Raw genomic sequence first — 13,250 nt, 5'->3', positions numbered from 1 at the left:
GGTATTGTGTTCTCCCAGTGCTGGGAAAAGGTTTATTAGTTCATTTAATTTCTCAAACCTTTCTACTGTTAATACTGAACTGTTCTTCTGTAGAAAATGAAAACTGCTCAAATGTGGAAAAACACACCTCCAAGCTGCTAGAAAAACATGTTGAGAATATAGGAGCAAGTTTGCATTTTTTTGCATATATGACATCATATCATCCTGAGGAGTGGAGGCGGCTTAATTAAATTTATACCCATCACAGATTAGGCAATGTAATCACAAAATAACCAGATTCATAGTATCATCTAAATGGTGGTTCTTTTTTTTTCTGCAGATAGGTCTGAAATAGCACACAAGCGTCACCACGACTGTTTAACTTCAACAGATGCAGGATCTGAGCCATGAGTATTAGACATGTCATCCGTTGTCACCAGACGAGTATATGAGCTGTGCTGCTGTGGTGTGCACCATCTCCTGCTTTATAACCAGTGTTTCTCTTCAGAAGGAGCTAATTCCAGTAAATGTCACCTAATCCCAGCCTCTCTACTTGGTACAACAACCTCCTGTCCTCCCTGGGAAACAGCACATGCAAATACAAAAAAGGGAATCATGTCCCTGTAGCCCATCTGCTTTGTCTTGCTCGAAATATGAAGGCAGAAAACTACTATTCCCCCTCTAAGGAAGAGCAGTCAGAGCTGTTCCTCCTGTGGTTCCTGCCGTCCAGGTGTGAGGATGGACTGGTCCTGTACCTCTGCTCCCAGTCCCCTCAGCCAGCCCAGGGGACACGTGGTGCTGAGTGTGGGCTGCCAGCCTCGCGCACCAGGCAGCAGAAGCAGTGGCATGCAGGGGCACACACGCTGGGGTTTTTGGGTGTTCCCATGCCTGCTAGAGGGGCATAGAGGAGGACATACAGCTGCTGAGGGTCAGACTTGTGGTGGGTGATGTGGTCTTGGCCTGCAGAGCACCTGTACAGGAGGTCGTGGTGCTCTTTGCACAGCGAGCGTGGCACAGCAGGAGTTAAACAGTGGCAGTGGTGGATGAGGACTGTATGTTTCACAAGGAGATACCCCAAAATTAGTTGGTACTTTGCTAAGACATTAGCAAATTCAGTACTCTACTTCTGAAAAATACTGTAACCCTGCCTGTTAGGGTTATTGCTTTACTGTCTTTTAGATGTCTTGTTTCTTCTGCATTAACTAAAATGGATTGAGAAGGGGTTGCAAGATTTTTCTGTACTTTTTTTGAAAAGAGAGTGTAATTTTTCTGCCCTTCTGATGCTCAGAAATAACTGAGTGTGCTGTGGGTCAGAGCTCATAGAAAATTTCATCAGGATACAAAGCAACTTAAAAAGGAGTCTGCACTAAAAGCTGCTACAGCAAACAATAAGCGGGGATACCCTGCAGGCCCTGAAAGGAGGGCCTCTGATCAACAGAGAGAGGAGAAAATTGGTGTCTCCTCCGTGACTCCTCGCTCTCCAGTGGGTGGGGGTTTGATGGGGGAAGGAGGGAGGCAAAAAGCAAGCAAATTAAGCAACACTGGCACCTATGCTCCAGCTGTGCCAACGGTCCTGGTCATCAGAGCAAGAGAGGCAGCCTGGGGGGCACCAGCGCGACGGCGTCCCCTAACCTGGCCGGGCTGCCGCCACCCCTGTCATCTCACCTACCTGCAAGGGACGTGGAAGAATGGCTGGGCTGCTATCTTAATGCATGCTTTCTTTTTTTTTTTTATTCGCGCTGAGCGTGCCATTAATACCGCAGGCACCAGAACTTTCACTGCCATTGCCTAGATGGAATAGGAGAGGGACGGAGGCCGCGAGCCGCTGTTGTTCTGGCTGCTGCTGGGCGGGATGGACTGATGAATAACGTCTGTGATTTCTCTTTCCCTTGTAGTTGCACTCTGCTGTGACCAGGATCCAAGTTCAAAGACCTGGTTTCAATTACACGTTTGCCCATATATGTATCCTGAACAATGACAAGACATGCATAGTGGACGACATAGTGCATGTGCTGGAGGAATTAAAGGCTGCTCGTTCTTCTAATCGAACTAATTTTGCAATCACTTATCCGATTACTCACTTAAAGGATGGCAGGGAAGTGTATAATGGGCATCAGCTTGGTGGGGTTACTGTGCACAGCAAAGACCGGGTGAAGTCTGCAGAAGCCATTCAGCTCACCTACTACTTGCAGGCAATCAACTCCTTGAATGACATGGTGGCAGAAAAGTGGGAATCCATTTTTTGTGACACTGTTGAACTTTTCCAGAAATCCAACAGGAAAGTCAAAATGTACCCTTTCACTTCTTCTTCGCTGAAGGAGGATTTCCAGAAGACGAGCAGGGTGTCAGAACGCTACCTGATCACAAGCTTGGTCCTTGTGGTCACCTTGGCCATTCTCTGCTGCTCCATGCAGGATTGTGTCCGCAGCAAACCCTGGCTTGGCCTGCTGGGATTGCTGACTGTGACCCTTGCCACCCTGACTGCAGCTGGGATCATCAATCTCACTGGTGGGAAATACAATTCCACCTTCCTGGGGATCCCCTTCGTCATGTTAGGTAACTATCTCCTACTCTCTCTTTTGTGTGTTTGTGCCTCCCTGACGCCTTTCCCAGCCGGCGGAGAAGCATCACTGCATGACTCCCAGTGTCTGCTCCCTGTAACACTGCACTGTGCCAGCTCATTTCCTAAGCAGCTTGTACCGTGCCTGGACGTTACGATTATTTCTGGGTTCCTGGTGGTGCGCGGTGCCCTGCTGTGTGATACAATGCCCACGTGGTGCTGAGCACCAAGTACCCGCGGGTGCCACACGTAGTGCAAGGGAGGAGCCCTGCTGCTGCTGTTCCTTGATCCTTGGTTTGGTGGCCAGCATTAGAAGGAGATCTCTGCACAGGTCTCTTGCTGGACGGGTTGTATCAGCTGCCCTGGCAAGCAAAAGGGCCTTTGGAGAGCTGGCTCCTCTGCAGAGCAGGACGGTGCTTTGCTCCCTGCTTGGCCGGCGCCTGCCCACAGGATGCATGCGGCACTGGGTTCTGGGTTGTGTTGCTCATGAAAGTAGCTGAGTTGGGGCAGGGAGCACTTCCAGCCCCAGTGTGAGAGTCTCATGCTGTGGCCCAACTGTGCTGTGGGATGTTTGTCTTGAGGGCGGTGAGGAGGAGGAGAGGAGGGCAGGCACCGGTGGAGGTGGTTTGGGGCCTCTGCGGGGAACCCTGGTGTCATAGCCAGATAGGCATGAGGGCGTCGCGGGGGGCAGAGGGAGCTCTGGGGAGCTCCCAGCCTCTCTGTTTGTGTTTGGTTCATAAACAGCTTGAAAAGCTCTGCGCACTGTAGGTGTTTAATGCGCCCTCGTTCTCAGCGTTATTCATTTGCGGAGAATAATGCATGCATTGATTCGATCACAGCTTTCCCAGCTGAAAATCAGTGCTCAGTAATACTTCAGATTTCAAGTGTAAGAGTGTCTCCACTGACTTAGTCACATTGTGTAGTGATACGACACGTTTTGGCACAGCTATTTTTATATCGAGTGCCAGGTTCCCATTCCGTGCCCGTACTATGTCTGTGGTATTGTTGCACTTTAATTAAAGACTATGCTTCAGTGCATCACACTACCAGCTAACGTGCAGAATATATTCAGTGACAAAGAGAGTTCAGCTACACTGCATCGGCTGCACCGTGTCACTCTTGTTTTCCGGTGACATCCATGAAAATTAAGCTGCCTCGTAATCCAGAGAAGAAACAGCACAAGAAGTCCGAGTCAGAGGAAGGCTAGCATTCTGACCCAACTCTTTGTTTTCTTTTGTGGGTTTTTATGCTTATGTCTGTGTTAAAAAAAATCTCTTCCTCAAACTAAGTAGTTTATATAAGCACGCGGGGGAGATTTCCAGATGTGTTACAGAAGAGTAGTCACAGTAGAAAAACAGTCTGAAGTCCAGCTGCAGACAGGATAGTACCTGGGGAAAGTGACTCAGAAATATGAAAGATTATCTCTTTTTAGGGATCAAAGCATCTGCTTCCTGGGACAACCTTCCAAATTGTGAATTCACTAGTAATGGCTATGCTGAGACTTGAAATCCTTAAAGACTTACGGATAACTATGAAGAATTTCACACTTCTATTTTAGTGTTCCTTTAACTACTGAACTGTATAGCTCACTCTGCATTTTTTTTTTTTTTTTTTTCCTGTTGGTTTTGGTCATGCTTACTTGAAGTATTCCACTCTTAAATAAGCGATTTTCAGGTACGCAGCTCAGCTCTCACGGCGAGCAAGCCAGGACAGAGCAGCCATGTTCACGGGAGTCTCCCAGATATAAGGGAACATCCCCAGCTGCATTGTCTCCCAGGGGGTGGGGGCATCTAGAGGTGAACAGAAGGCACTAAAGATGTTCAGGAGTTTTTTTAGGAGAGCTACTTTAAACCAGCAAATGGCTGTAACGGCAGGGCTTTTCTTTTTTTATCCTGCAGTGCAACAGAAAGATTCATCATGCATTTCAAAATGTGTTTCATTCCTATACATTGCTTCGCTTGTAAAGGACAGTTTAGCTCAAGGTAGCTGAAGGCTGGAGACACAAACCACGTTCCCTTACAGCCAGCTGAAATGCTTCCACTTAATTTCAGTGACCATCAGATTAGATCATAGATTAACTGACCTTTAGAAAGCTAAAGGATTTCTGGCTAACAGGGTAGCCCAATAGCTATTACTCATAATCTCATGCCTAACAGCAAAAATTACACAGAAAAAAATGCTTACGCTGGACACATTTCAGGCAAGGCCCCTATGCTGGTATAAATCATTGATGAAGTTTCCCTGGTTTATAGCAGCTGAGGATTTTCAGCTCCTCGTCAGCACCACGGAGCAGGGGGGGGCTCTCCAGACATCGTCTGACCTCTGCCACAGGACAAAGATTACGTCTTCCCCAGCAGATCCTTCTCGCCCTGCACTTTGCCTCCTCCTTGGGCCGCTTCCCGCTGTGGTTCACTGTGCTACCACTACAGCATACATCACGTCTAACCCGAATTCCCCTTTTGCAGCTCAGCTGCCATTATTCATTCCCTGCATCTGGAAAGCAATTTATTTTCTTTGCGTATTTGGGACCACTTTCACTCGTGCAGTCCTCCTCCATTTCATCCCAGGTTTCCTGGCGGTGCTTGCTGGCCTTGCAGCAGTCTTCCTGCTCTCAGCTGCTCAGCATCCTCCGCGGAGCACAGTGCCTAAAACTGGGCGCGGGATTCGGGCTTAGGCTTCAAGCACTGAGTAGAGTAGGAGGATTATTTCACACATCTCGCATATGGCACTCCTGTTCATCTATCCCCATATGACATTCGTTTCTCTCGGCAGTATGAAATGGTTGACGACTGGTTTGTGGCATGTGGCAATTCACAGACCATTCATGTCACTTTCTACCCTGTTTGCACGACCGATTATTCCAACGCTTTGAAGTTTACCCTTGTCCTTGCTGAATCAAGAGCACTTTTATGTCACACCATTTCTCCTGTTCATTAAGTTCCTCCTGATACCATCACCGCCTTTCCAAAATACATTAACTGAAGCCGGTCAGCAATGTTTTGCAATTGCCTATTTTTTCGCATTTTCAGGAATTATTTTCTGAATAGCTGGTAGTTTATCCGGTCACAAGCCTGTACTAATAATTTAGGCAATATACTCAGTTCATATACTCAGTTAGGCAATATACTCTGCAAAATACTCAGTTCAGCATGCTCTGTACTACTCAATTTTATCCATCTTGTACAGCCCTTCAGCACCAGCCATTTCCAAAAATAAGCAATCCGTAGTGAAGGGTGCCAGCCTCCATACGTGTGGCCTCCTTAGCTTTTGCACCACTGGGACAATTACAAGCAATTCAATTAGCACGGCTTACCAAGCTGTGCTCCCAAGCTCAGAGTAAGTGCAGACAGGAACATCTTTTGCCTACCCCACCTGTTAAATATGACATACTAGCTTAAACCTCTCGTGCTTTGGGTTTAATCACCTTCATGGCAAGTTTCTCCTAATTTCTTTTCCTCTTTAATTAAGGCGGGTTGCTGTAGCTCAGCCGATGAAAGGTAACTCATTAAGTCGCGGTGGCTCAGTCACTGGTGCCTGCCTGCATGTGCCCAGCAGGTGCCTCTGCAGGGGTGATGTTTGTGCTGCCGCAGGTTTCCTGCTCCACAGAGGCCAGCGGGCAGAGGGCACGCTGCCTGCCGCCTCCCTCTTCTCCGGGGAAATCTCCTGAAGTCCAGCAGGAAACCTCTCATCACAAGCCCTGGGTTTTTACAGGTGCTTCTAGTGTGAGAGCGAAGCCCGCAGCCTGTGAAACTTGGCAGGCTCCCGCCGTTCATGTGGGCATATTTAGCATTAGCATATGCCTTGGCGGTTCCTTAAAGCTACCAGCATCTGCATTTAGCAGCGTGTAAACGAGTCATTTCAGGGCAGAGGTACTCACACACCAAGTTAATGTCAAATTCTTTGCTGCAATAAGTCTATCCATTTTTGACCCTAAGAATTATATACCAAAAAATATATAAATTTTTCGTAATTCAGCTGAATTTAAAATAGCTGAGTTATCATGTCAGCTGAAAAGCAGAATCAAAAACCTGATTTCCTATTGCCTGCTCCGCTGAAATCTACAGATGTTTGGTCTGGCACAGATGCTAATGTATTCATCATAAGTTTCCCTTATGCATTAAATGCTGTTTAACTGCCAATCCTTTAAAAATATCTGTTTCCTCAAAAAAAAAAACAAAAAAGTGTAACAAAATAAGCCACTGGACAACCAGCAGTTCTGCCCAAACAAGGTTTTGGGGTGAATGCAGGCGGGGCACAGCATTCGACATAGGTGTTGAGCAGCAAATCCCAGCGCTGCCCTCTGTGCTTAGGAGAGAGCTCACAATCTGTTCCCTGTCCCTTCAGACGCTCCTGCAGCTCGCTGGGGGAGATGCGGCTCTTGCCGGCTGCCAAGTCGGTGGCAGGGACGGGCTCTGTAGAGTGACGGTGGCTGCGAGGTGCTGCCAGATACAGGCAGAGACGCGGGGCCAGCTCCATACGCTTATATTTAGCCCGGGGTCCGAAAGCACACTGCTGGTTACGCTGGCACGGGAAGCGCAGTTAGCAGCTAGGGGAGCAGCTTGAGCTTGCAGCTTGCTGTAAACTGAAAGAAAAGTAGCAAGCCTGGTGCGAAACCCGACAAAATAGGAACGGATGCTTACCGCGGCCCTCGTCCCACGCTGCCGCATCGCGGCACCCACGGCAGCTCTTGCAGCATGGCAGCAGCACCCCGATATTCGGTGGGAGGGTGCCCAGGGGCAGGAGGAAGAGGCCAGCAGTGCCTGGTGCTTTGGGAGATACCCGATAGTTCCCCGTGCTTGAGGATAGGAGCAACACGGAGTGCTAGGAAGGTGCGAGGGCTGCAGGGTTAGAATCATGAAGGCAGCAAGCCGCTGAAGCAAGCAGCCGACAGCCAGCTTGGAGACCCCAGAGGGATGAGGGTGCTCAGGACAGCAGGGCTCAAGCCCCCTGTGCAACTTGTAAAGTGCCAGCCCCACTCCTTCAGATTTCGGGAAGAACGTGCTAGTAGGGAATTGAGATGTGTGCAAGATTGGAAGCCCTAAAAGCATTCATTATCTCCCCTATCAAGCACCCAAGTGTTTGCTATATTCAATAAAACCAAAGTGTCAACATCGGTTACATACAGAAGGTTACAAAGAGAAAGAAACAGCTCCTGCACAGGTCTCCCAGGTGCCCTTCAGTCCACACGTAAAGGTAACAGACACACAGATGTTTGACTTTATATAGCACTTTTCCACCCATTTTTCTGTTGTCAGCTAATAAAAATGTGAAGCTTACCGAGCCTCTCTTGTCTTTATTCCCCACGCTGAGCTCTCTCGCTCCTGCCTTTCCTGTCCCTGCCTGCCGAGAAGAGATGTGGTCCTCAGCTAGGGACATCACCCTGCACTGCCCCCCAAACCTTTCTCCTGCTCTGTGTCCCATTGCATTTTGGGGCAGCCCTCTGCAGTAAATCTCGCCCATCTTCCTGTTGCAGGCGTAGCATTTCCTCCCTCATCCCTGCACAGCTCTCAGGGTGTTTTGGTCCCTCCAAGCTTCATCTTTTTCTCCTCAGCCACAGCTGTGCCCTTTGCCCCGACCCTTTCCCTGATATTCTTCAATGGCATCCTTGGCTCTCAAACAGTTCCCCAGGAATGCCCTGGAAGTGTACTGTTGTGTTTTGTTTTTTTTTGTCACTACATCTGCTCAGCTTTCCCAATTCAATCCTGCACAGCTCGATTTTACAACTAATCAATTTGTGTTTTCTTCCTTTTATTCCCCTTGTATAAATAAACCAACAAAATTACCTGGTTTTATCTACTCTGAGTAGATTCCCAGGCATGCAGTTTTCCTAGCTGTTCCTTTCTCCTCTCCTTTTGCTCTCCTCTCCTCGGTCCCCGCCTCACTTCTCTAAGCAGTCACACATCTCCTGCAGACCCTCAGACACCACCTGCCGTTTCTGTCCCTGGAGAGGAAGAGCAGAAGTAGGCCATCAGGTCACCCTGCTCCTCAGCCTACCACAGTCCTCTCACCAAAGTCCCCAGTTTCCACCTGAGGCGAGCTGATCAACCACCTCCTCCACCTGCCGGTCTCCCTCGCTCCAGTTCTCCTCCTGACGAATCTGTCACCCCAAATCCACCAAGGAACCCAATCACAAAGAAGCCACTCAGGCATGGGAGGGAAATAGGTTTAAGATACACCTGGTGTTGGGGTGTCTAAAACACCGTCACACCAATACTTCCCCCTGCAGTGGAAGATCTGCACGTGAGGCCAGCCAAGTGTGAAGGTGGCACAGCCCCCTGCATCTATGTTCCCCCCTCACCACCTCAAACCTCAGTGACGTCCTCATATATGTACGTGCTCCTTGGCTTCAGGAGAGTATCAGTGACTCAGGAAAAGAGGCACTGTATTTAGAAGTCAGTCCAGAGAACAGTTTAATGCTGAAACCACGTTCTGTGCAAGCATGGAATGAGGTCGGGTGTTTCCTATGGACTGGTGGTGCTCCAACATGCATTTCTTTCATATGAGAAGTGTGTTACAGGGGATGCAGTGCATTTAATGAGCATTTATTTAGGCAGAAAGTAGCAGAAAGATGTTATACTTTTGCTGTCCGTATTCTTTTAACTAGAGAGAAGTCAGTGTTTGTTTAATGGAAGGGCCTGTTAGTCAGAGAGACTGTGAATTTGCCTGGCTTTGACATCCTGAGACCTTCACTGCTTCAAGTAGTGAAGTCCCTCAAGAGCACCTTCCTCATACATGAAAACATATTTGAAGCTCCCCAGTTAAAGAAAAAATAATAAACCTTTTACTATAAAAATTTGCAGTGTGTTTTTCATACCAGACTCGGCTGGTCCATGGAGACCTGGGGAAGGTCAGTAGAAGCTGATGTGATTTTTCATTGTAGGTCTTTGTTGTGAGAGAGGTGGTGCCCATTTAGTGTCTCTCATTAACAACACTCCCAGGCAGGCGATAGCCAAGAGGCAGATGTGGCAGGGGGCTGCCATTTTTGGGTGGTGAGACCTCTGCGTGCTGGAGCAGGACACTGGTGGAAATGGATTAGGTTAAATTAAATTGGAATAAGTTATATCTGGGTGCTTGGTGGAAGGCCCAGGCAGAGTTCTGAACTTGTAATTGTTTTTCTTTCTGCCCCCACCCTTTTTTTTTTCTTTTTATCAGTAAAAATAATACTTCATATGTGCTCTAAATGAAGTTTTGCAAGATTTTGAGCATTGCGTTTCACATGTGGTTGAACTGTGTCTTATGAGTAAGAGCAATGGCAAACATTGCCTAAAGAGGAGAATTTCAGACTATGCCTGAGTTTTGGTTTCAGCTTTCTCACCAGGAAAGGGTAATTTGAATTGCAGTCAACTAATCCAAATTCCACTGGGCTAAGTTCCACTAGGAAAAATCTCCTAGAAGCAAATGATATTCTGGTTTGTGGGCTTAGAAATGTAAAACAGTTATAAAATCTGATTTTGCCCCACATATACTGACTGTATCTTACTCTGCCTTCTGTGGCTGCTAGGTATGGCGTGTCACTTGGCTATTCTGTAACGCAGTAAGTGTAAACCTTTCATATGTTGCAGGTAGCTTTCATTTACCTTTAAGTAATTGTTTTGTGCTTTTTTTTTTTTTTTTTTTTTTTTTAACACAGTGCATGTGAAATCTGTCAAAAACTCACTTCATGGGGAAAATCGGGTTGCAGTTTTGCCTGCTGATATGATGACTCTAAGCATGTCAGACGTGAGACAAGCCCAGTAACACGTAACACCTAACTCCACATCTGACAACCCCCTTGGCCAGCAAGGCTCAAGGTTTGTTCATCTTGGTTGAAGCCCATCTCACTGGCTACATCTGTCCTTACTTTGCTACCCCAGTGCCAGATTTCCCCCTTCCAAGTGGCCGCCCCAGTGCAGAGGGTGGTCCTGGCATCCCATGCATGCCCTGGGGCCCTGTGCCCTCCTCCCTGTGCCCTCCTCCCTGTGCCATACTCCACCCAGCCAAACAAAGCAATTCGTAGACGAGCATGCCTCACAGATGTAAATATTCCAACAACTAACATCAGATTTCACTGACACTCAGCTCCTTCCATTGCGCTGAGTGAAATATGACTTTTAACTTTTGCCATGTCTTTTACGAAAACGCAGGAAAGCAAGTCACACATCTAAACAGACTTGACAGCCTGTTATTTAAACGCCAAAACAAGCCTTTACCCTTTCTTAAGTGGAATTAAATATTCACTTTATATCTAAAAGTAGATTTTGAACCATAACTTGCTTTGCTTATCCTTCTCAAAATAAAAAAGCCACTCAAGTTTTCTCTCAAATGTATTTCTGTTTCTAAAAAGTGCTTATCTGACATTCTTGCTACAACTGTAAAAACAAAAACTCAAATATAACACTCTTTCAATGCTAAAAAAGGATGATCCAAGAAAAAAAAAAAAATCACTTTCCAAAAGTCTGAATCAGTATTTTTAACTCTATTGAAACCAATGGTATGATTCAAGATTAACCATGTACTTTCTGAATTACCCACATAATCATTATACTAAGAGATCATTGATTGGAGCTGGATTTGGTGGGGTTTAAAAAAAAATAATTTGAAAATGCAATATTAAGTGAGAAGATTGCTTTTTATAATGAATAGCTTTAAAATGCACACACTCCAAAAATAAAAAGTGGCTAATGGTCTTACTGCCATTGCTGATTAGGGATCATGGCAAGAAGAGGACTATGAATACTGAGGCATAGTTCTAGTCATTAAAAATTCTTTTGCTCTTTGTTTATTTTCCCCTTAATAGGTAGAAAAATGATGGGAATAACTACATCTGTCTTGTGTGTATGTGTGTTTCTTCAGAGTTAAGGGCTTCTATCTAGAATGATTTTAGTTTCAATTGTATTATATAGAGCATGCTCTTAAAATTAGCGTGTGAATTGCACTGGTTTCTAAAACATGTGCCCAGCGTTGCTTGTTTGCTGCGATGAAAGATGATGGTGGGGAGTTTAGAAGTGGGACACGTCACGTACCCCAGGGATCACTGGTCCTGAGTATTTACAGCGAGACAGAGAGCATGAGGGTGCTTTCTTTCCGTCAGGGCGTCCTTTGTGCACACAGTGAGAAAGTGTGATTCAGAAAGGGCGAAGCCTGACCAAAACAGGCTGTTTCACAAAAGAGCAGAGAGCTAATCCTGTGCTGCATTTCCAAGAGTTATGTTTAGAAGCAGAGAGAAGGTGGGATATTATGTCAGGCATTCGCTGCCAGCAAGCAGGGATCAGAACGAAGGTGGGGCCGCAGATCTGTGTGGGTGTCACGAGCAAGCTAGCCCCTTTTACACTGTGCTGGGAGGCACTGCATGAGACCCGAACAAGGCAGAAACCTTGTGCTGGGCTGCAAGACGCACACTGCTCTGCTGCCTACGCATCGAGCAAGATGAGCGCAGGCTTAGCAGCCCAGAGAGTCTTTCTGCAGGATCTAAAACTAAAAATAACGCTGTGGTCTCCTAGCATAAAGTGCTGAGCACCAGCTGAAGATTTCATCTCTGCGTGCAGCAGCCCGTGCTGCATGGTGTTCGGGGACATCTCTGCATTGCTGTGCTCCCGTGGGCGCAGCCACCCACGGCTGTGAAACACAGCAGTTACTTCCAGCTTAGTATTAAACATTTCTCTTTGTTCCCTGCCAAGCAGATACAGCACAAAGCAGAACGGATAGGCAATCTCTCAGGGGTCCGAGGCAGGTTTTTGTCTGCTGTGAATACACCAAGATGCTCACGTTTGTGGTCCCGGTAGTAAGCCAAGGACATGCTTGGGGCTTTCTGGTCGTGATGGCTGCTACTGCTGTAAGCGTGGCTGGGGAGATCAGCCCCAGAAATTGAGGGGGAATGGCTAATATGCAGATGTGAAGTGATCCCAGAAATCAGTCTGCTGGTATCACGCCTAAATGCCCAGCAGACTGATATATCTAATCTCAGAAAGTATGCTTCTCTTTTGAGGAAGACCCCAAATCAGATGTTAACATCTGCAGGTGTAGCACACCTTATTAATGTACATGTAAAAAGCAGTAGTCATTAAGAAAATAATTGCAGATACAAGTGTCCTGAGACACACACTGTGTGCTGCCAGGGGACATGGTTATCACAGGACTCCCATATAGCGCGTTAGTATCCTATAGGATATTAGCAGCCTATAGGATGTAACTCTACACTGAAGTGGGCCCCAAGAAACATGCAGGCAAGCGAAGGACAAGCAAGTGAGACATGCAGGGTGTTTTCTTTGCTCAGCAGGACTGCTAGGGACAGCCATGCCTGCGTGCTTCAGGATTCCCAGATGTGCAATGTGCCATTCAGGGGGCACTAAGTTAGGCCTTGGTTGGAATAACTCCTGTTTGTTGCAGCAGCATGCTGACAATTCAGCTGGTCAGCTCAACCCATGGCACCAAATTGTGATAAACTTGGTGAGACCTGCAGTGTGAACTAGTCTTGCTTCTGATTCTGTTTGCATGCTGAAGGGTCTGGATTTGGTGGTTATTTCAGTGGTATGAAGCCAGATGTTTGCTTCAGCTGGATGCAAATGCTCTTGGTCTGCCTGCAAATTCAGCGGCACTTGGAAGCTGCTGCGTGTTCCCAGGTAACGTTCTGCCTGCCAGGAGAGGCTGCATGAGGCAGGTCACCCATCTACTCAGCAACTGGTTGGTTACAGCTCCTGTGACACAGGGAGTCCGGATTAGCAGTTTCACCTGG

At 47.1% G+C, this 13,250-nt stretch overlaps 1 protein-coding gene across 1 annotated transcript in view; it reads left to right on the top strand.

Moving 5' to 3' along the window:
• The window catches only part of PTCHD1 (patched domain containing 1), a 30,390-nt gene that overhangs the window by 9,524 nt on the left and 7,616 nt on the right, over positions 1–13,250 (top strand). Inside the window, exon 2 of the mRNA XM_032185768.1 lies at positions 1,875–2,535. Within this exon, the coding sequence (XP_032041659.1) occupies positions 1,875–2,535 (661 nt within the window). The remainder of the gene's footprint in view (positions 1–1,874; positions 2,536–13,250) is intronic.

This window comes from Aythya fuligula, chromosome 1, assembly GCF_009819795.1.
Source record: "Aythya fuligula isolate bAytFul2 chromosome 1, bAytFul2.pri, whole genome shotgun sequence".
Classification (NCBI taxonomy): domain Eukaryota; kingdom Metazoa; phylum Chordata; class Aves; order Anseriformes; family Anatidae; genus Aythya; species Aythya fuligula.
This window is presented reverse-complemented; position numbering and strand designations above follow the sequence as displayed.